We start from the raw sequence: 20,000 nt of genomic DNA on the forward strand, positions 1-20,000 counted from the left end.
TTTTTGTCACCTCTATTGTTACTTAATTAATAGTTAATAGTTAATTATTTAGTAATCCTGTATATTTAAACTCCAATTTTGCATTAACCGTCACTTCGGAAGATGTATGCAGAAGCATACGAAACGTCAAGTAAAAGATGATTTCAAAAAGGATGCGTTTATATCTGATATTTGTCACCGCTGTTTGTGTGTTATTTCTTATCAAACTGAGATGGCCAAAAAAAAGACTAATTACCATTTATGTAAGAACCTGTTTAAACTGAATTTTAAAATAGAAGGTTCGTACTCGTGGGCTTTTACTGTAGCTCGCCCTATGCACAAAATCCCCATGTACGGCACAGGATAATATACCCACCATTGGCAATGGACCTCTTTACAATTGTGTGCTTAGTTACCTGGCCTTTAAATGAAAGTGAGGCTGGTGTTGACCTTGTTATGATACAGACCTCCCTCCTTTTCTTATGTTAATGATGTTGTTGTCATGCTAATTAGTAAGAATTTACATAAGAAAAGCAGTGAGGTTTCTATCAAAAAAAGGTCAACCCCAGCCTCACTTTCATCCGTAGGCCAGGTAACTAAGCACACAACTGTAAAATGGACTATTGTTCTCCCAACGTTGAACGCAATTATTGATATTTTTTAAGGGAACCTCCATTAAAACAAGAAAATAACTTTAAACCACAAAATATAATGTTTACAATGAAACTTGTTCGAACTTTTTCCAAGGAAAGCATTTGCATCTCGCTTGTTTCTGTTTTCTAAAATTTCCCGGGCGCCGTCATTTTGAATAATTGTGACACGCTTGCCCTAAATAGGGAGTTTAAGATCTGCGACGCGACGGTAACGAAAACGTCATTTAAAATTGCAAGTTCAGGTTTATTAATCGTTTTCGTCGTTATGTCGGCTTGTCTATCTTCTAAAAACTAGTGTAACCTTCCAGGAACTGAATTAGGAGGTGCGGTATTGAATCTACGACAGAAAATTCAAATTCGCTGCCTTTTGTTCACGTTCTCCGTAAAACTTGAGAATTGGTCATTTCACGTCGTAGATTTGCCGAAAACGTGAAAGAAATGTACAAAAACTAAAAATGCACGTGCAGAGCGTGCAAAGCTATTGTTTTTGCTCATTAAATATGCAAAATTTGTGACGTTTTCGTTGCCGTCGCGTCGTAGATCTTAAACTCCCTATTGTTTCCGAAAAAACTCTTTGTGTGAAAACAATAAGGACAACCATAACACGTCGCAATTATTCAAGATGATGGCGCCAAGGAAATAAGTGATTGTAATTTTTTGGGGGAAAAAATTGTTCAGCAAATTTGATTGCAAAAATTATTTTGTACCGTTTAAACTTATTCCTTAGATGGAGTGGAGGTTCCCTTTATCGTGTCTCCGCCTCTAGCTTTAACAAACTGGTCACATGACCAATAATTGGTAAACTTGCAGTGTTTCATTTCGCTATGTACAATGCGATTGGAGACCTTATTGTCAGAGCGATACTCACCGTCAAGTCACCTATATATTGTTATTGGTGTGCCACCCAGAGGTTTATTGCCTGTCGAAACAATAGATGTTCTGTGGTTGGCAAAATTTAAATATCAGAGAATTGCTTATAAACAGTGATATATATCGCTATTGTTTAGAGGCTAGGGGCCAATGCGGCTCCAGGGCAATTTTCCTCTAGAAAGTGCTGCAAAAAGAGGTAGGTTGTTAAAGTTACTAAAGGTTGAGCAGGCAAGAATAAATCAGCAAAGATGGAAATTCTTGGACTTTCAATTGGGGTGGGAAAAATTCGCAGCGATTTGAAAACTGAAAACAATACAACGATTGATAAGAAAATCATTGATGCACGACTGGAGAACAAAGCGTCCTTTTTCATACAAATCCTACTAGTTCTTTTTTCGTTGTTCAGTACCAATGACAACATCTATTTAAAGGAACTAAAAAACTGGCTAGGCGGAGTGTTTTGAGCTGCTATTTTTTTATTTCTGGAAAAATGATAGATAATAATGTTTAAGAAGAGAGAAGTCGAGTGAAGTCGGATGGAGTTGATACTGGGCTACCTCTGCTGCAATGCTGCCAACATGTGCCTCTGTTTGACCTTGCTTGTCTGCATTAGCATATGAAAAGTAAACTTTCTTAATCTTGCATAACATTATCGATTTATTGGTTGCAACAAGCGTATCAAAGATCGAAACATCGGTAAGTGCAGAGTGAAGATAAGGTTTTTATTAATTTATAATACTAGGGAGTTATGAACTTTTATTAACAATGACATTTTTATTTGAACGCTGGGATTTATAATTGAATGAAAGTTAGGAAACGTTAATTGTTGTGTTCGTGTCATCAACCGTTGCGAGGCGAGGTGAGCCGGTAAGTTCTTCGTGCTCCTTTTCTCGCACGTCGTCTTCTTCCTGTTCACAAATAAGACGAATCAATGATACTTTGCCTTCCACTGAGCCGGTTCTGAGCCGGTTCTGAGCCGGTGCAAACCACAATTGGTCCTTCCTTCGCCGGAAATTTCAGTGATGCTCATCACAAGGGTCACGCTACAGGGCCGTAGTCAGAAAAAAATTGACTAAGGCAATGTCCATGGTTGAATTCTCTACGTAGGGATTCTAGGTGTTTATGATGAGTACATTTTAAAGACAACAGTGGAATCACCCTTTATTTTAAAGAATTACGAAAAAATGACTGAGGCAAGTGCCTCGGTTTGCCTCATACTGGCTACGGCCCTGCGCTAACACGCTGCCGCCAAGTGTGAGCAGTCTATTTTGCAAATTTAAGGAAAAACAAAGGCATTTTAATTCAGCGAGAGCGATATCTGTATATATCTGTATATGTGTATTTCATCAATGTTAATCTTTGAAACCTATGATAGACATATTAAATTATTCATCCACCCTATACTTGACTCTATACGTAACTGAAGCATACACTTCGATGTTCGGTGAGCCATGACTTGTACAAGGCTTGTTGAATGGCAAAGGAAAATGAATAAATAACGATTTATGAATCAACGATTCACCATTGGAAACTCCCACCAACGAAGGTGGCAGTGGGTTTATACGGTTGAAGGTAAACGGGATTTGGAAGTCTTGAATGAGGGGAAGTATCCGCCAAAATCGAAGTTGTAACGCAACATTCAACTTCACACATCGACTCGGACTGTGTCATGTCAACATTAATATTCACGAAAACAAACTTTTGACATCCCATAATTATTGGCGGATTTGGGCTGCGCGGTAGGAATTGACGTAACGACGAACATGGCGCTACAATGTTCAACTTGATCTGACAAAGTCCGACTCTGCGTTACAGATTATCGCAGTCTATGTTAAAGTCGCAGGTTCGCACACGCTTGCGCTGTTGAACATTTTGATTGTAAATCGGAGGTCGATGTATATGAGTATGAAGTCTAAACTTACTTGGTATTGACGACATGAAATGTATTAAAAGTTGACCTAAGAACTTGATATTAGCGACGTAAAATGAAAAGTTGATCGTTTAAGTTGGAAGTTCGTTTGTATTTACCGACATTGAGTTGGTAAGTTCCAAGTTTGTTTTCGTGAATATTAATGTTGACATGACACAGTCCGATGTTGGATGTTGCGTTCTCAAACTCATTAATAATTCATAACCAAAAACAAAAGAAATCACTACCATGAAGGAAGTTTGGATATGCGGTCTTAATTAGCATAAAATTTCGCCAACTTTGATCCCAAATATCTCTTAAAATACTGATTCCTTTGAGAAGCAATATCAAACACTCGAAAGAGTGTTTCATCAGATATCCAACCACCTCGAAATCGAATAAAAAACTCGGCCTTCGGCCTCGTTTTTCAAATCGCTTCTCGGTGTTTGGTTATCCGATGAAACACTCCTTCTCGTGTTTGATATATTACTTACAACTTCGATTTTTGGCGGAGATGGAACGCCATTCTATGCCGGAAGCAGGGTCATTGGGCGGTTCAAACTTGGGCTCTTGTGCAGCGAGGCAAGAACCAGGTTGTCGAAACGTCAGTCAATGTCATATCAAACAGCCCTTAGCTTCTCGGGAACAATCGTACTATACTGGTTTCCTGAAAATCGCAGATCGGGGATCGGAGATCGAGGATCGAGGAAGCTAAACTGAAGCTTTTTCTTTTTTCAATAAAACGAGAACAATAACAAGTCTGGAAATCAATTGTGTGCATAGAAATTAAGACAATAATATGATCCATAGTTTTAAAATATAATTCATTTTACCCTAAGGGTAAATGCCAGTGCTATACAAAGAGCCCTCCCACCACCAAATTGTTTAATGGATCTTTCTTTCTTTCTTTCTTTCTTTCTTTCTTTCTTCAGCTGACTAGTTCGGGAAAAGATATTACTTCGTATACCTAAACCAAACTCTATCCAAGTGATGTAATAAAAGAAAAAAAAAAAAGAATAAAATAACATCACCAAAGCGCAAAAGATAAAATTTTTTTACACATTCGACAAGTTAACAAAGTATCGGACCATAAAGAGAAGTAATTCACTACTTGCACAATCCCATAATACACCTCTATTACCCCCCCAAAACGTTTGCATAACCATTGTTTGCAATTTCTCCTGGAACATGAAAATGTCCCAAGAGAAGTCGAAAACGATGGCTATGCAGATTTTTGGGGGGTTAAAGAGGTGTATTATGGGATTTGCGCAAGTAGTGAATTTGGGAAAATGGGGGGGGGGGGGGGGGGTAGGGGTTTAATAATAATAATAATAATAATAATAATAATAATAATAATAAATTAAATGCATAGCCTATATAGCGCTACTCTTGTCAAAGATCCAGCGGCGATTTACAATAATTGTTTTGTTTTGTTTTCAACTTTATTGGTCTGAGTCTCTCTTCTAAACAATTAATTACATACAGGTCCGAAAGAAAAAAAAAACCACCAAAAGGTAAGGTGCAAAGGGGACCTGGAGTCCCATGCGAGGCACCTCCCAATTAAATCGTTAAAAATCTTAAGAAATGCATATTAAACTATTTTTGCCAGTGGCATCCACAATTACGTGCAAGACCCCATGAGCATGGTTTGTCGGGGTCAAAGACATTAGCTAATTCATCTTTGGACAAGTTAGTTATACTGTTCTTAAAAGTCTTTATGTTTAGAAAGTCGCAGGGCCGAATTAGTTTACACATCAGGTTCCATAATTTAATACTGCGATTAAAGAAGGGGGGGGGGGGGGGGAACTGATAGGTAGCTGTTTTACAGAAAGGCGTCTCCAAGTACTTTATATCGCTTGATTGAGATCGTCAAGTATGGCCGCGACCAACACTCTTAATAAAGCTAATATCAATGTCAATATAGCCATACAAATACGTATAAAGAAATACTAAATCCTTGACCTCGCGGTCATAGGTAAGAGGCAGCAAATCCAGATGAATCAGTCTTTCTTTGTAGGACAGTTCTCCTTGCTTAATTTGTGAAATCCAGCGTGTAGCTCTTCTCTGAACCCTTTCAGCCTTCTGCTTTAGAGTTGAGTGGCTGGGAGACCACACCTCAGTTGCATAGCTCATTTGGGACTTCACTAGTGCCAGGTACAAGGATCTTCTAACCTTGACGTCGGTCAGCATGGGACAAGTGCGACGAAGAAGACCGAGTAGCTTATTCGCTTTAGCAGAGACCATGAGAACTTGAGTTTCCCACGTTAATTTGCTTGTTATCATGACACCGAGATCTTTCTCCTCGTTCACGCGTTGTAAGTCAACGTGGCCAAAGTGGTAGTCATAACGCACTGGATTTCTCTTCCGCGTCACTGTTAAGACCCTGCACTTTGATGCGTTGAAATTAATATTATTGTGAAGACTCCAAGAATCCAGGTTTGTTAAAGCTTGCTGCAATTTATCTTCACCTACATGTGATAAGATACTTACATAAAGCTTGGTGTCATCTGCGTTAAGGGCTGTCAAAGAACCATCAGGCAAGGCACTTGGCAGGTCGTTGATAAAGATAATGAAGAGTAATGGGCCAAGCAGACTTCCTTGGGGCACTCCGGAGGTTACGGGAGCCCAACTGGAGGTGAATCCATCTACAACTACTCGTTGCTGCCGATCCTGCAGATAGTTCTTGAACCAATTATGTAGATATCCAACTACCCCATATCTCTCAAGCTTCTCAAGGAGGATGACGTGGTCCACAGAGTCAAACGCTTTGGCAAAGTCCAAATACAAGATGTCTGTTTGAATGTTATTGTCGACATTTTTTCCAATGGAATGTAGGACTGACAGTAACTGAGAAACAAAAGAGCGATTTTGCATGAAACCGTGTTGTAATGGGGTGATGACGTTTTTTATATGGTAGTAGAGACTATTCCAGATACAGCGTTCAAGTACTTTGTTTACCAGGCACAAAAGGGAGATAGGTCTATAATTTGAAGCAAGCTCCTTAGAGTCTTTTTTATGAACAGGTGTTACGTTAGCTTCTTTCCATTCCTTGGGCAAACAAGCTGTTTTGAGCGAGGTGTTAAACATCATGCAAAGACTGGCCGGAATTCTATTGGGACCACAGGATTTCGTGATGTCAAAGTCCATGAGACACTTCAGTTGCGACTTCGTTAACCGAAATAGTTAATTCAGACATAAGCGGCCAGGTAAACGATTGATCATGAATATTCAAGTAACTAGTGTTTACGTTTGTAGTCGACTGTGGCCTTAAGACAGAGGAAAAATATAAGTTGAATAATTCTGCCTTATCAGCAGAGCTGGTTGCGGTAATACCGTTGTAAGAGATAACACTTGGTTTTCCTCGAGAGTGCAGAATTGCCTTATGGTAATGGAAAGTCCCGTTGCTTGCGCCTGCGCTTGCATGATTATGGTAGTTAACACGTGTATTTGCTTGCGTTTGCGTTGCTCGTGTGAACATAGTTAATAGAGAGGACTGGTTTGGAAGCTCGGCAAACATCAAAGGAGCAAACAAAGATGCCAAGATTTAGGTTGGAAAGTCCACGACCGTGCACAATCTTTTGTTTTGCGCGCATACACTATTCATAAATTACGTAACCAACACGTTTCTATTGGTTAGTTCCTCAGTACGGAGTAAACAACTATTGTCTTTTGTGCACGGTCAAGGCCAAAAAAGAGAACAAAAACCTACAACAAAGAAAGTTGTCGGGCCTCATAACCATTCTCGTTTATTAACTATGGTGTGAACTAGGCTTTAGGAGAAAGCAGCGCAGAGTTCGAAAGGACGGAATTAAATGAATGCTTGTTGTACCGTATTGATGAAAGGAGCCTTAAAATTGAGAGGGCATATTGAACCTCGACTGTTCAAGAACAATGTACGATAGCCTGTGCAAGATTTCAAGATTTGTCAACAAAGGTTAAAGAAGCCAAAATGCCAGCATAGTGTAGACCAGTTTAACAGAACAGCTTTAACCTGTAAGTGCAAAATACTTTTTGAAGATTAAAATAACTGCTATTTTGTGGGGATACCATTACAGTAACACCTGTGATTAATTTATGAACATTTTCTCCTATCATGAATTTACAAGGAAACAAGTCAGATCTGGAAAAAAGGTGTTTGATGTTCGAAAAAAAACTCGGTTTTTTGTTAAGAATGTTTAAATCTTTTCATGGGAAAAGCCGCTTCTTTGATTTGCCGACGAAGATTCTTTGTGTGGGTTTAATTAGTAGAATGTAACAGTCGTTGAACGTTGTCTTCTCTTGAATTTTTTGATCGAATGCCTTAACTTTTTTAACTGTAGCAACGTGTTCTTATAGTTTTTATATTCCTGATTTTGTGTTGTGCTGCGCAAACCTTGATGAAACCTATGTAAGAAATCTAAGTGAAAAGATCGTTTATAGAATAGATACAAGCTCGAACAAAGATATGCTAATGTAGGCACCGCGCAAGCGTGTTTGTTTTCCAGGTGTTACATGACATATTATTTATACGAGCATTTTTTTATCTACACGGGTAATTTGTATTACGGGGTTAGTTGTTGGTTATTGCTGTTGTTGCTACCGTGTGGTATAGTCGCGGAAACAAGAAGAGTCAACTAGTATAGTGTTAGAGTTGATTTTTCTGTTCTCCTAAAACGTTATCTATAACAATATTAAGGAGCTTAAGGAACGACAACGGCGAAGGCAACGAGAACGTCACAAATTTGCATATAATAGCTTTGCACGCCCTGCACGTGCGTTTTTCACTATTGCCCATTTCTTTGCCGTCGTCAGCAAAACAACAACGTGAAATAGCCAAATTTGAGGTTTTATCAAGAACGTCAGCACTTAAGGATAAATTTTCATTTTCTCCCCTAAATTAAGCGCCGTTCCGACCAGTGTCATTTTTGAGGAACCACGCCCTTGCCATATTAAAAAGGTTTAAATAGTCACGAAGTGATTACAATAACGTGAATTTATATTTTGAGATGACGTCCTAAATTGTTGCCTTCGCCGTCGTCGTTGCTTAAGCTCCCTACCATTGGTTAGAAAACCACACCACAGATGGACACAGTCGCTTATGGGTGTTGCATGTGAAGACGGTGCAATGATTAATTAGTGACGTGACTGATGATGGACTATTTTTCTCCTTTCTTTGTCATACTCACAGCCCTTATAATATGGGCCTTTTAAAACGGTAAGCCTCCATGTTAACAGAGAGTTTCGTTGCAGAAATGAAGCTGGCGTTAAGCACTGATGAGGTTTTGGCGAAGATTGGCAGCTTTGGTCGTTACCAAGTCGTTCTCAACCTATTCGCAAATATAGCCTATGGGCTCTGGTGGGCTTTCACAGTACTTGTCATGATGTTCATTGCATCGGAGCCGGGATGGAAGTGTCAAAATAAATCCACGTGTCCTTTCAATAAAACTATTCACCTCACAGACAAGGAATACTCATACAGATGCAATATTTCCCGGGAAGACTGGACTTTTTCAGATGACTTTACATCAGTGGTCACGCAGGTACATATTTAAGTCAATCGTACGGCGTGCGTTCAATATTTTGACGCAAACGTGTCACTGTAATTGAAATGGGGGATCAAATGGAAAATGTCGTTCCATTCACCACATCCACGTCCTTTTCTAACGAATGGTATTGACTCATATTTGACCGTTTGAAGCTCCTGCCCCATCGACTAAACCATGATTTCTCTTATTTTTCCTGTAGGTCAAACTCTTTTTCTTCCAGCATTTAAAATTCGTCCACCCGAAGGCTTTGTGTTGAGTGGGTGAGACTTTGAACAAGAATTTTTCACTCAGTCCTGATCAGGACTCAGGTCACATCTATCGAGCAACTTCTGAAAGAGAAATCAGCCAGCGAGTAATCAAATTTTGTGGTTTCTTGCATGCTAGCTGTTAGCCTTAAACGCAGTTCGTAACACGGGACACTGAAAACGCAGACTGCAAACTGTGCAGACCGTCTGTAAAATGAAAATTCGGTTAGCCTGAATTAGGCCTAAATAACATTCGGTTAGCCTAATTAGGCCTAAATAACATTCAGGTTAGCCTGTTTACGGTTAGCTCTCAATAATAGTGAGGGTAACGCCATATTTTACCCCTGGTCTGCACGGTCTGCACAGTCTGCAGTCTGCGTTTTGGGGTGACCATCGTAACACGGTGTTGACAGTTGTGCATGTTAATTCCCCATGTTAAGCTGGTCCTTATAAATCGTACATTTATGTGGACAGTTTAAGCAATTTTCTCTTATAGACCCCTCTTTCGTCTAAAACCCGCACTACGCTTAAATATGAGCCCAACAAATTCGCCTTCTCCCAACTGAGTGTCTTCATAGCTCAGTTGGTAGAGCATTGCATCGGCATCGCAGAGGTCACGGGTTCGAGTCCCTTTGAAACCACCCGACTTTTTCAGGTGTCTATAAGAGATAATTGCTTAAATCGTCCAGATAAGTTCGTAGAGTATATACATTTAATTCTTTGAAAAAAAAAATTGTTACTCATTTTCTTTTTGGCAGTTTGACCTTGTGTGTGACCGTGGCTCACTGGGATTTGTCTCAACCTCTGTTATCTTTGCCGGTCATTTCGTTGGTAGCATCGCTGTGAGTACGATCTCTGACAAGTTTGGACGCAAAATTCCTCTCTACGTTTGTGCATTCTTTTGTTGCCTGTTTAATTTTGTCTCGGCGTTTTCTCCCACGTTTTGGGTGTTTGCACTTTTCCGTGCTCTTGTTGGCTTCTTCATTGGTAAGTGCTCGATTTAGAATAACCACATTGAAACTGAATCGAAACGTTTTGATTTTCTGTCGGCAGATGCCCATATCCCGGAAGTGTCGATAACTCTCGTTCCCAAAGCCTACGTAACCCTTGTCCAGCGGAACGGGCACCGGAGGCTCTTGAATAACCCAAAACCGGAACCACTCGGAACCAGTAAACTCTGGTTCTGTTTGAATAGCTACGCGTGCGTGAAGAGTCCTCTGTAGACCATGCGTGGAAATTCAGACTTTTAGAAATATGGCTTCTTTCTCTAACGTAGAGTACTTCCACAACGCATTGCACTATGCGTACGCTCTCAAAAAATTACTCTTAACTCTTCCTAAAGGAAGCTCAGTATGATTCTTTAATGAATATTGCATACAATTCTAAGGATGCAATCTGCATCCTTCCGACTGCTTTCGGGAAGTCGTTAATGTACCAAATGTTGCCGTATGTATTTGACTACTTTTATTCCAAATGAAACGAAACCGTTTTTCAACAGCCAACCAAATATGGCCTTTTTTTCGTATTTGACCAGAGTCTTTCATTCCCGACAGCTGGTCAAGGGAACGATAACTCTGGGAACGAGATTGGTGTTATCTAAACTTAGAATGCGGGTCCCTCCGAGTTATATATGGCCAATCAGATTGGGCCTGATAACCACAACGCCTCTGATTGGTCTGCAACGAAGGCAGCACGAGGGAATGCTCGGGCTTAATGCAAAAGTATGAATCGTGAAAGGAAAACAATATCGCTAAGGTTATTTCCCTAAAAAATAGATACATGTTCACGTAAAACCGAAAACAGATGAACCGCATTCCATCGCAGATCGTGACTTCCGGGATATGGACTTCTGCTGCCGGTTAATGATATACACGTTTGTCACAAATCCTACTTTCAATTTTAGAATACCTTGTTTCAACTTTTTCTCGTCTTCCATATTTGTCCTTCAGGTGCCTACAGCATACCATTGTTTGTTCTGGCCACGGAGTTTTCGGGAATTCGCCACAGAAGTACCGCTGGGACGCTGGTGTGGGTTGGATACGTTTTATTCTACATGATTCTACCAGCATTTGCATATGCCATCAGGGAATGGAGAACTTTAACCATCGTTACTGGAGCCCCGGGATTTCTGCTTTTAGCTGGGTGGTTGTAAGTAATTAATGATCATGATAAGTGATGGTATATTGTATCCCCATACATACCCTGTCTCAAGTTGTTTTTAGATCGACTCCCACGCTGTACATATCCCAAGGGAATTAGGCAACAGCCATTCATATGGCGGGAATGTGTTTCGCGTGGATAGCCCACGCTCAGAAAACCCATTCCTGCCGTAGGAATGGCTGTTGCCTAATTCCCTTGGGATATGTACAGCGTGGGAGTCAATGCAAAAGTAACTTTAGACAATTTACCTATGGAAAAGGGTATGTATGGGGGATTCCCACTCTTCCCCTTTTATTTTCTCTTGATTGTAAATAACGATGATTGCGGTGATGATGATGATGATGATAGTGGTCATGATTCAATGACGAAAACTTCGAAAGTCAATCTGCACGAGCGGATAGAAAACTGTCGTCAACAGATTTGTCAAAACTTTTAGGGGTAAGTTTCGCGATAATTTAATTTGCTAAAGTTCAGTCGCCGTGTAAGCTCACGAAATGCTGTTTTCACAACAAATACTGGAACTCGTATCGATCGCCCCTTCCAGTGACGACAGGCCTATTTTACAGATCTCAGGTCAAGGGTCATCTTTTTTATCAATGCTAGCTGAAAGAACCCCTTGTCTTTAAATTTAACTAAGGATTAAGAGCAAATTATCCTTGTTTTAGGCCGAAGATTAGTAAAAATAAAGGGTTAGTGTTGTTCAGTATTGGTAAAACGTTGGCCTGATATTTGTGAACTATGACCGGTACATGTCAAATAAACCTGCCGATTTAGTTACACTAATATTTGTTTTCCTTCTATGCAGTTTTACACCAGAATCTGTCCGTTGGCTTCTGAAAAAAGGTCGCGTAATTGAGGCGCGGAAAACTCTGAGTGAAGTGGCCAGGTTGAATGGTAAACAAATGCCGGATGAGCCCCTAGCTATGCCTAAACAAGAAAAACTCGGAGAATTCCGTGATTTGTTCTCCTCTTTCAATATGACACACCGCACCCTGGGTTCCTGGTTTATATGGTGAGTACTGGACAACCTCGTTCCCAGTGTCCTCCCTCCCTCTAGAAAGAACCCTGGTTGCGGCTGGTCACGTGTCTTCTAGTTTTTTTGCAGATTCCAGAAAAATGAATTAAGGGAGGGATACGATGGTGAAATTTTTGTCTCCTCAGAACTTATCTACTGAGTTCAGTAGGAAGTGGAAATTAAACATCGCGTGGTGCTGGAATGTCTATTAATCTCAAACAAAGTAATTGTCTTCCGTATCCTGTTGGAAGTACTGCCACTACGTATTTCCTTAACGGTAACGCTTTCAGACAAATAACTCAGCCATTGTGTTTTACTTTTAAAATCTTGTTTGTATTACTCGAAAGCAGCACAACTTGAAGTCTACCTTAAGAACTTGGACGCCATTTTGGAAAAAAAAAAACAATCTGTTTCGCCCTTCCTTTTAGATAGAACTGAGTACTGTTGACAAAGTAAAGTCGAGGACCGTGTGCATTTGTACTCATAGACACGTGACCAGCCCCAACCATTTTGACCTTGAGTGCTTTCGTTTTGTACGGAAAACGCGATTGATCTGGTGGGAAATCAAATGGAACAAACTTTTCCTCTGAAATAAGGAATACCTTCAGAGGTATTCCTCTTTTCTCGGTTTTTCGGAATGATCGGAAAATCATGTACCGTTTGCTGCGTCCCACTAGTACCATGCTCCTTGAGGATTTTGCCCGTAAAAGGATGGCAGAACCCATGGGCCTTGGTGTTTAGCTGCCCAAATAAATCGTCCGGGTTTCAAACAATTCACGCGGGTGCTTTTATAGCTCATAGCCGCACAACTGCAGGTGAGAATTACTACTAATGAAGTAACATTTAGTGTTTGTTTATTTACTGTTGCTATCTTTTTCAGGCATGAAATCCGGCAGCCATGTTTGTTATTTTAAATGTTAGTACCCAGTCTCTTTGAGAAAAATGTTTAAAAAACATCAAAAGGAACATACTCGTCCCGTTCCATTTTGATTGAGGAATTTGCTCTATTCCTTTTAGCAGGAAAGTCTCCCTGGTTTTTCCATGTAAAAGGAAAGGGCCCCTACTTTCACGAGGGAGGAAGAGAGAGTTTCCCTGGGAACGAGGTTGAGTGCGGGAAAGGGGCTTGATGAAGTGTTCATTCAACGGTTGCTGAGTAAATTGTGTATTAATTTCATTAATGATGTAGGCTGAGATTTACTCCGGCCCTTTTCCTCTGATTCAAACACTGGAGCGCTGGAGTGCAAGAAGAGTTTATTCACACCAGTGTAGTTTAATTAACCATTCGCTTGCAGGAAATCTTATTTACATACGGCACAATTTTATTGCTTAACAGGTTTGCGGCTTCGTTTATCAGTTGGGGAGTGTCTTTAAGTGCTCCATTCCTGAGTGGAAACATTTACATCAACGTGTTTATAAGCGGAGCATCCGCCTTGCCGGCCTATCCTGTAATGACTTACCTAAATTTGAGGTAGGGTACAGCTTAGCTACAGTGATGGGGTGCACAAATTCTTTATTATTATTATTATTATTATTATTATTATTATTATTATTATTATTATTATTATTATTATTATTATTATTATGTTTTTTTTTTTACTTTTATTTGCCTTAAGCCGGTTTTGAGTTAACAGTTGGGATTAATAACCTTTATTTTTTTATTACTACTCGTTTATATATAAGCCCTTGCGTCCTCTTTTAAGCAAAATCGAGGCAAACTCTGAAGCAACTGTTGTGTTCCTCGCAATTAGGCCCCTACATGCTTCTTTCTTTCTTCATGACACTTATGAAGGCGCAATGCAGAATTTTGCTGGTCAGCGTCATCGTCCTCAAACCCCAGTGATTTTCAACTTATTTTTGAGAGAGCTTGGTCGACGTTAAAAAAGTCGCTACAACAAGAGCACTGGAAACTTAGCTTTTGAAAGTCTGCCAATTTTTTTCTTTGATTCTTTTTCCATAATCCATATTAATATATGTTGCGCCAGAGCTAAACTTGCATAGAATGGGAAATATAGCAACGGCCACAACTATATGGATTTTAAATAGCTGGATCCCAGTTCTGAGAACAAAAATTTGACATGTATGAGTGCTAATGTCCTTCAGCGACACAATGCGTAGTCCGACAGCCACTTTAATTTGACTAGATTCGTCGAGTGGAAGCCAGAAGATCCACTATTTCTATATTGGGACACTGTAAACTTTCATATTGAAAGGCCATGAAAGCACGAAGTTGGCTATGATTTTATTTCATTTCACTGGCTCAACAAGTGCCGAACAGAAGCGCCAATGCGAATCCAAAACTTCCCATCGCACATGGAGTAAAGCGGAGAGTGCAAAGAGGCATATTTTCTTTCGTCCAATTTTCCTACAAGACTGTTTAGTACTGAATTGAAAGAAAGCTAGTGCTTATTCATATTCTTTTACAAAGTTGTTTTGTGTATGTCATTGCATCAACTATTCACTTTTTTGAATTTGTATTTCTTGCATTAATTGTCTTGACCATACTGTAACAGCTTACGGCATAATAACCGCACGTCAGACACACAATTATGCAAGAAATTTCACCTAATAGCCATCCTCAGTCTCCTACCAAAGGGAACACTCTCTCAATGACTTCCTATAGTCAACACTAAAATTCCTGACAAGGACTAAACCTTAGCAATTGTTTTACGAACGTAGGAAGAGGGTAGCAGGCACTTCAATGGAAAGCCACAAACTGACATGTAACCCACCCAGAACCATGAGCTATACCCATTTTAGCGGCGCTCCGTTCGACGTAGGCGCGCGCGGAGCACCATGGGTAAGACTTATGGTAACCCATCTGTGCAAGAAAATTGGTTTTGGTCACCGTGCGATGTACGTACGTCCACCCATCCATATATGCCAATGTCACCGGTATCACGTGACCATATCGCGAGGTCAAGTTTAGAGCTTTTTGAGGTCAGCTATTTTTTTTTTTTTTTTTTTTGGTTGACCGCTTTTAAGGAGCATCTCTTTAATGAACGGTCTTGTTCTAAGGAAATGGGGTGTATATTAAAAAATCTAATATGCATGCTATCTATTTGCCTTTCCTTTTTTCTTTTAGGTTTAGTCGCAGGAAAATCTTGACAATGGCATTCATTGCCGCTGCCGTAGGTTCGATTGGTGCCATTTTGCTTTCAGACAAAGCTGAATTCGACAAAGGTGATATCTTTACCCACTGTCCTTGGCAAATAAAGTAAGAATAGAGGGCCTTGGAAACGGATATTCAGTTGCCTTAAAATGGACGATAAACTTGAGGCAGAAAGAACTTGAGACTATTGCTTTGAGACTATCAATTAAAAGGCAGCCAGGACATCCGCCAAAAAAAGAATGGCCTCCGATCACAAAGATTAAACGAGTCTCCACTTTTCATATGTGATATCCAAACCTTCTTAGTTGCTGTTGAGGTGGGAAAAGAGGTGACCAATTCCATTAAAAATGGTAGGATCCATTGAAAAGGCATCGACCATTTTTAAGGGCAAATGGTTTAAAGTCGAACACAAATCTTCCTTAAAGTTGTTTTTTTGCTGCTTTATTTTTTTTTGTTTGTCTATTTATTTGTTTGTTTCAAATATTGAGCTCACTACAAAGATTTTTGATCGCTCGGACGCCGGCTCTATAAAATTAAAAGCCGAGGTGTGGCTGTGAAATCTTTGCCGCGAACTGGGTTCATAAGGTAAAATAAATCGCTGTTAACTTGAAGTACTCGAAGACAATAGCCTTTCGCATTTAATTCCCCTCAACTGTTCTTAGTCAAAGATGCATGAAATCGTTTGTTTACGACTGATGCTGATATCTCTCTTATGCTTCCATTCGTTAGGTTATAGGATTGGAAAAATCTTCATGTATTTGTGTGTTGCTAAGTTCGGTGGTGAATCGGCATTCATTATGGTATACATCTTTTCCGTGGAGCTGTTTCCAACAACCTTGCGGTAAGCGTGAAGGACAGAGGTGGCACCTTGAGTGGATAAATATTTACATGCTTTAAAGCGATTTTCATTTCAGAAAAGAAAAGAATGTTTTGTTTACAATTAATTGCACTGAGCTAACAAGCGAATTTACCGGCACTCTAATTAACTTAAACAATCCAAAAGAAACAACTTAAATTAAGTTAATAAACTTAGGAAACCCTTCTAGGAAGAGACAACTAGCTGGCCATTTTCAAGGCATTGTATGGAAAGGCATAGGCGGATCCAGGGGAGGAGTTGACGGTAGGCTCTTACTGATAGTGCTAGTACTTTTTGTGGTATTATTTGGCTTCGCGAGCATTTTTTTCTTTTTTTACAATTTATCCCAAAAAGCACTGCTAGCATTATTTTGGATTTTCGACTGATTATTTGTATAAGTTTGTGTTAAAAAGCACAATCTGACTTTATTTATGTCGTCCAAAGCCGCATTTTGCCCTCATTTTAGTCAAAGGAGCCGAGGAGGCCTGGGGAATAGGTTTGATAGGTCAGCGGTTGCCTTCTAGAACCCAGTCCATCACACTCGTTCCAACATGGCGTCATTCACATTGTCATCGAGGAACAATGGAAGTCAGCCAGCCAAGGCAGAGATAGCTCGAGAGCGTACTCTGCCATTAATCAGTGGAAAAATAAGACTAGGGGGAACTGTGATGCAAAAAACATAAGCATACATGATCGGATTCAGCAATATCCAAGAGAAGAACTATCAATCAAAGATGGGAAGTTGTTTTATCTGGCATGCCGCGAAATAGTGTCTACTAAGAAGAGTATTGTAATTACACACTTGGCTTCAAAGAAACTTGGAAATGGTAAAGACAAACTGAAGAAGTCTAAGCTGAAGAATCAGACGATTATGGAGGCTTTTAGAGCGGGGGACAGGACGCAGAAAGACAGCTCACTACCCATAACTGAACGGGCCTACCGACTCGAAGTGGTCAAAGAGTTTCTGAGGGCTGGCATCCCAATTGGGAAAATCAATATGCTGCGGTCCCTCTGAGAGAAGAATGGCCAACGTCTCACAGCAAGTGCTCATCTTGGTCAGTATATGTCAATTGTTTTCAGGCAGGAAGTCCAAAGGATCAAAAATGAATTGACTTTGCCTGGTCAAACTGGCATGACAAGAGATGGTTCGATAATTTTTGACGGAAGTACACGACAAGGAGAAGCAATTGCTGTGATCGTGCGTTTCCTTGACGATAATTGGTCGATTATTCAACATCTCGTCAGAATTGATATATGATCCAAATTAGTAAATGCCGATGATCTTGCACAAGTACTTAATCAGTGCCTATCAGTTGATTATGGAGTCAAGGCCAATTCGTTGCTCGCAGCCATGAGACATGGTGCAAGTGTGAACCAGGCAGCGTTGGATAGGATTGCATTTATATTTCCTAAAATGCTCAACGTTGTGTGTTTCTCACATACCCTTGACAGTGTTGGGAGTCATCTTGTCATTCCAACTCTTCTAGAGTTCGGTAGCGTATAGATTCGCCTGTTCCGCCGTAGCTACAAGGCAAAGCTGTTGTGGAAGAATCTGACTGGCCAAAGACCAAGATCATACAGTGAGACGAGATGGTGGTCAAAGTGGGAAGTCTATCAACAATTATTAAAAACTGGATCATTGGATAATGTAATTCGAGAGTTTTGATTGGCTAAGCCATCATGTGTTATGAGCCATTACATCATGATCTACAAAGACGGCAAGCATATGCGTGATTTTTAGGGCCTTTTTATTTTTATTGTAGTCCAGTTTTCTATATTTTGGGGGTGTTTTTAATAAAACAATTATTCCACTCGCGCTTGTTGGATATGAGATGATTATAGCCAACTCGGCGCTACGCGCCTCGTTGGCTATCTATCATCTCATATCCAACGGTGATCCAACGCGCGCTCATGGAATAATTGTTAAATATTCATACAGTTTGGAGATATCGAGCGATTGTTGATAGAAGCAGAAGCCACTAATGTCGGTCCACAGTTACTCCCTCAACTTCAAGCAATATTTTCCGATCCTGAGCGACTAATCAACCTGAAGCTCGAGCTCGCCATCACTATCGATGTTGGGGAGCACTTTGTGAAAGCGACGTATTTCTTGGGAGGTGATGGCCCTCTCGTGCTCTCCTGTTATGAGAAACTCCATGCTGTTGCCCGAGCCTGCCAAGTCCCCCACTTTCCTAACGTGCAAGCAGTCGCGGCAGCAATCGCCAATGAAAATCCTGCCCAAAACGTAGCAGCCCTCGAACAGCAGGCAAAGGCATGTGTCTAACCAGCCATAGATCGGTTTCTGAGAAAGTTCAATGTCCAACTATATAACACAGTGTCAGCGTTCAAGGCTGCGAAGTATGTGTCCGGTCAGCGTCCAGTGGCTGAAGCCAATTCAGCAATCAGTCTTCCCTTTCTCGATGATGATGATGGAATTATCAACGGTCTAAAAGCTGAACTACCTGCTTACTTAGCTGCCACTGAAGACATGGTTATCAACACAGAAGAGCGAAAGGTAAAATGGTGGCACGACCACAAGGATCAGCTCCCTCATTGGGCATCTGCAGTGAAGAAAGTGCAGCGGGTGCAGCCATCCTCGGCTGCAGCAGAAAGGGTATTCTCTATTCTCAATTCCTCATTCAACGATCAACAAGAGCACGCCTTAGTTGACTATCTGAAAGCAAGTGTGATGACCCAATACAGCAAGTAATGATTGACTTCTAGTATGGGTAATGATGACCCAATAACAAGCGATGATTAATTTCTAGTATCAGAAAACCTCAAACGTTGTGTTGGACTGATGAAAAAAAAAACATTGATCGTTAAATTTTGTTCTTGAAAAATGTAACTGAAAATCTGAAAAATGTAATATTCTATGTTGAAAAAAATCGGAAAAAAGTGAGCATTTTTTGTAACCCACGAGCACTTTTTTAAAAAGTTAGCATTATTTTAGCACTTTTTTGGCCAAAAGAAGCACTGCTTTAAGCATTTAATGCTTTTTTTACGAGCACTATCGGTAAGAGCCTAGTTGACGGGGTTGCAAGCCCCCTTTGAGCAGGATTTTTTCTTATTATTATTTTGTTTGATCCTTCATAAAAATAACAGTCAATTTTTTTTACGTAGTTTTATTTTTTTTTTTTTTACTTCCACGAATTGACTAAATGTCAAGTTGTGAAAGAATAATGTACATTTCGTGATCGCTGTATTTCATGCCTTGGCTGGACCCCAGATCCCCTTAAGAGCTCGGGCTAGTGGTACTCGCGTTCCACACCCCTTCCCCCTCCCCTTTCAGAAATTCCTGGACCCGTTTCTTGAAGATCTGAAACGAAGACAATTTCTGCCAGTAATCGGGCGAAACCGAATGCAAATGTGGTTAACTACCTACCCATTGGACAAAAGTGGGATCACGCCACTTCCACCAAGCCATTTTTTGAGTGTCGAAAAACTTGTGGCAATTTATTTGGTTTTACGCTCTTGCATTTGTCAAATAAGATCGCCAGACATGCACCATATATTGTGTCTTTAGGGGTGTTACGCAAGGATCCTCTTTGAGAGAGCATTGCGTGACATCCCGAAAGCCGGCTGCGAAGGAGATCATGGTCCAATAGCCAATCATATGCGAGTGCAATAACAAACGTGACTTGGTCGCGCCCGTTTTCCCCCTTAATCAACCATATTT

The 20,000-nt window shown here is 40.3% G+C and overlaps 1 protein-coding gene and 1 pseudogene across 10 annotated transcripts in view; both read left to right on the forward strand.

The window, feature by feature from the left end:
• The window catches only part of LOC138022204 (organic cation/carnitine transporter 2-like), a 205,840-nt gene that overhangs the window by 180,797 nt on the left and 5,043 nt on the right, over window positions 1–20,000 (forward strand). For 8 of the 10 annotated variants that reach the window (XM_068869251.1, XM_068869250.1, XM_068869249.1 and 5 more), the window contains 7 exons: window positions 8,641–8,930; window positions 9,940–10,168; window positions 11,131–11,329; window positions 12,147–12,353; window positions 13,690–13,824; window positions 15,439–15,536; window positions 16,195–16,306. In XM_068869251.1, the coding sequence (XP_068725352.1) occupies window positions 8,643–8,930; window positions 9,940–10,168; window positions 11,131–11,329; window positions 12,147–12,353; window positions 13,690–13,824; window positions 15,439–15,536; window positions 16,195–16,306 (1,268 nt within the window). In that variant the 5' untranslated portion in view covers window positions 8,641–8,642. Of the gene's footprint in view, window positions 1–1,578; window positions 1,699–1,999; window positions 2,199–8,640; window positions 8,931–9,939; window positions 10,169–11,130; window positions 11,330–12,146; window positions 12,354–13,689; window positions 13,825–15,438; window positions 15,537–16,194; window positions 16,307–20,000 lie in introns of those variants that run through there. The other 2 variants (XM_068869252.1, XM_068869248.1) reach the window with 2 other exon arrangements.
• LOC138018697 (uncharacterized) lies at window positions 16,873–19,031 on the forward strand (annotated as a pseudogene).

The sequence above is a fragment of the Montipora capricornis genome, chromosome 10 (genome assembly GCF_036669925.1).
Source record: "Montipora capricornis isolate CH-2021 chromosome 10, ASM3666992v2, whole genome shotgun sequence".
NCBI classification, from domain to species: Eukaryota; Metazoa; Cnidaria; class Anthozoa; order Scleractinia; family Acroporidae; genus Montipora; species Montipora capricornis.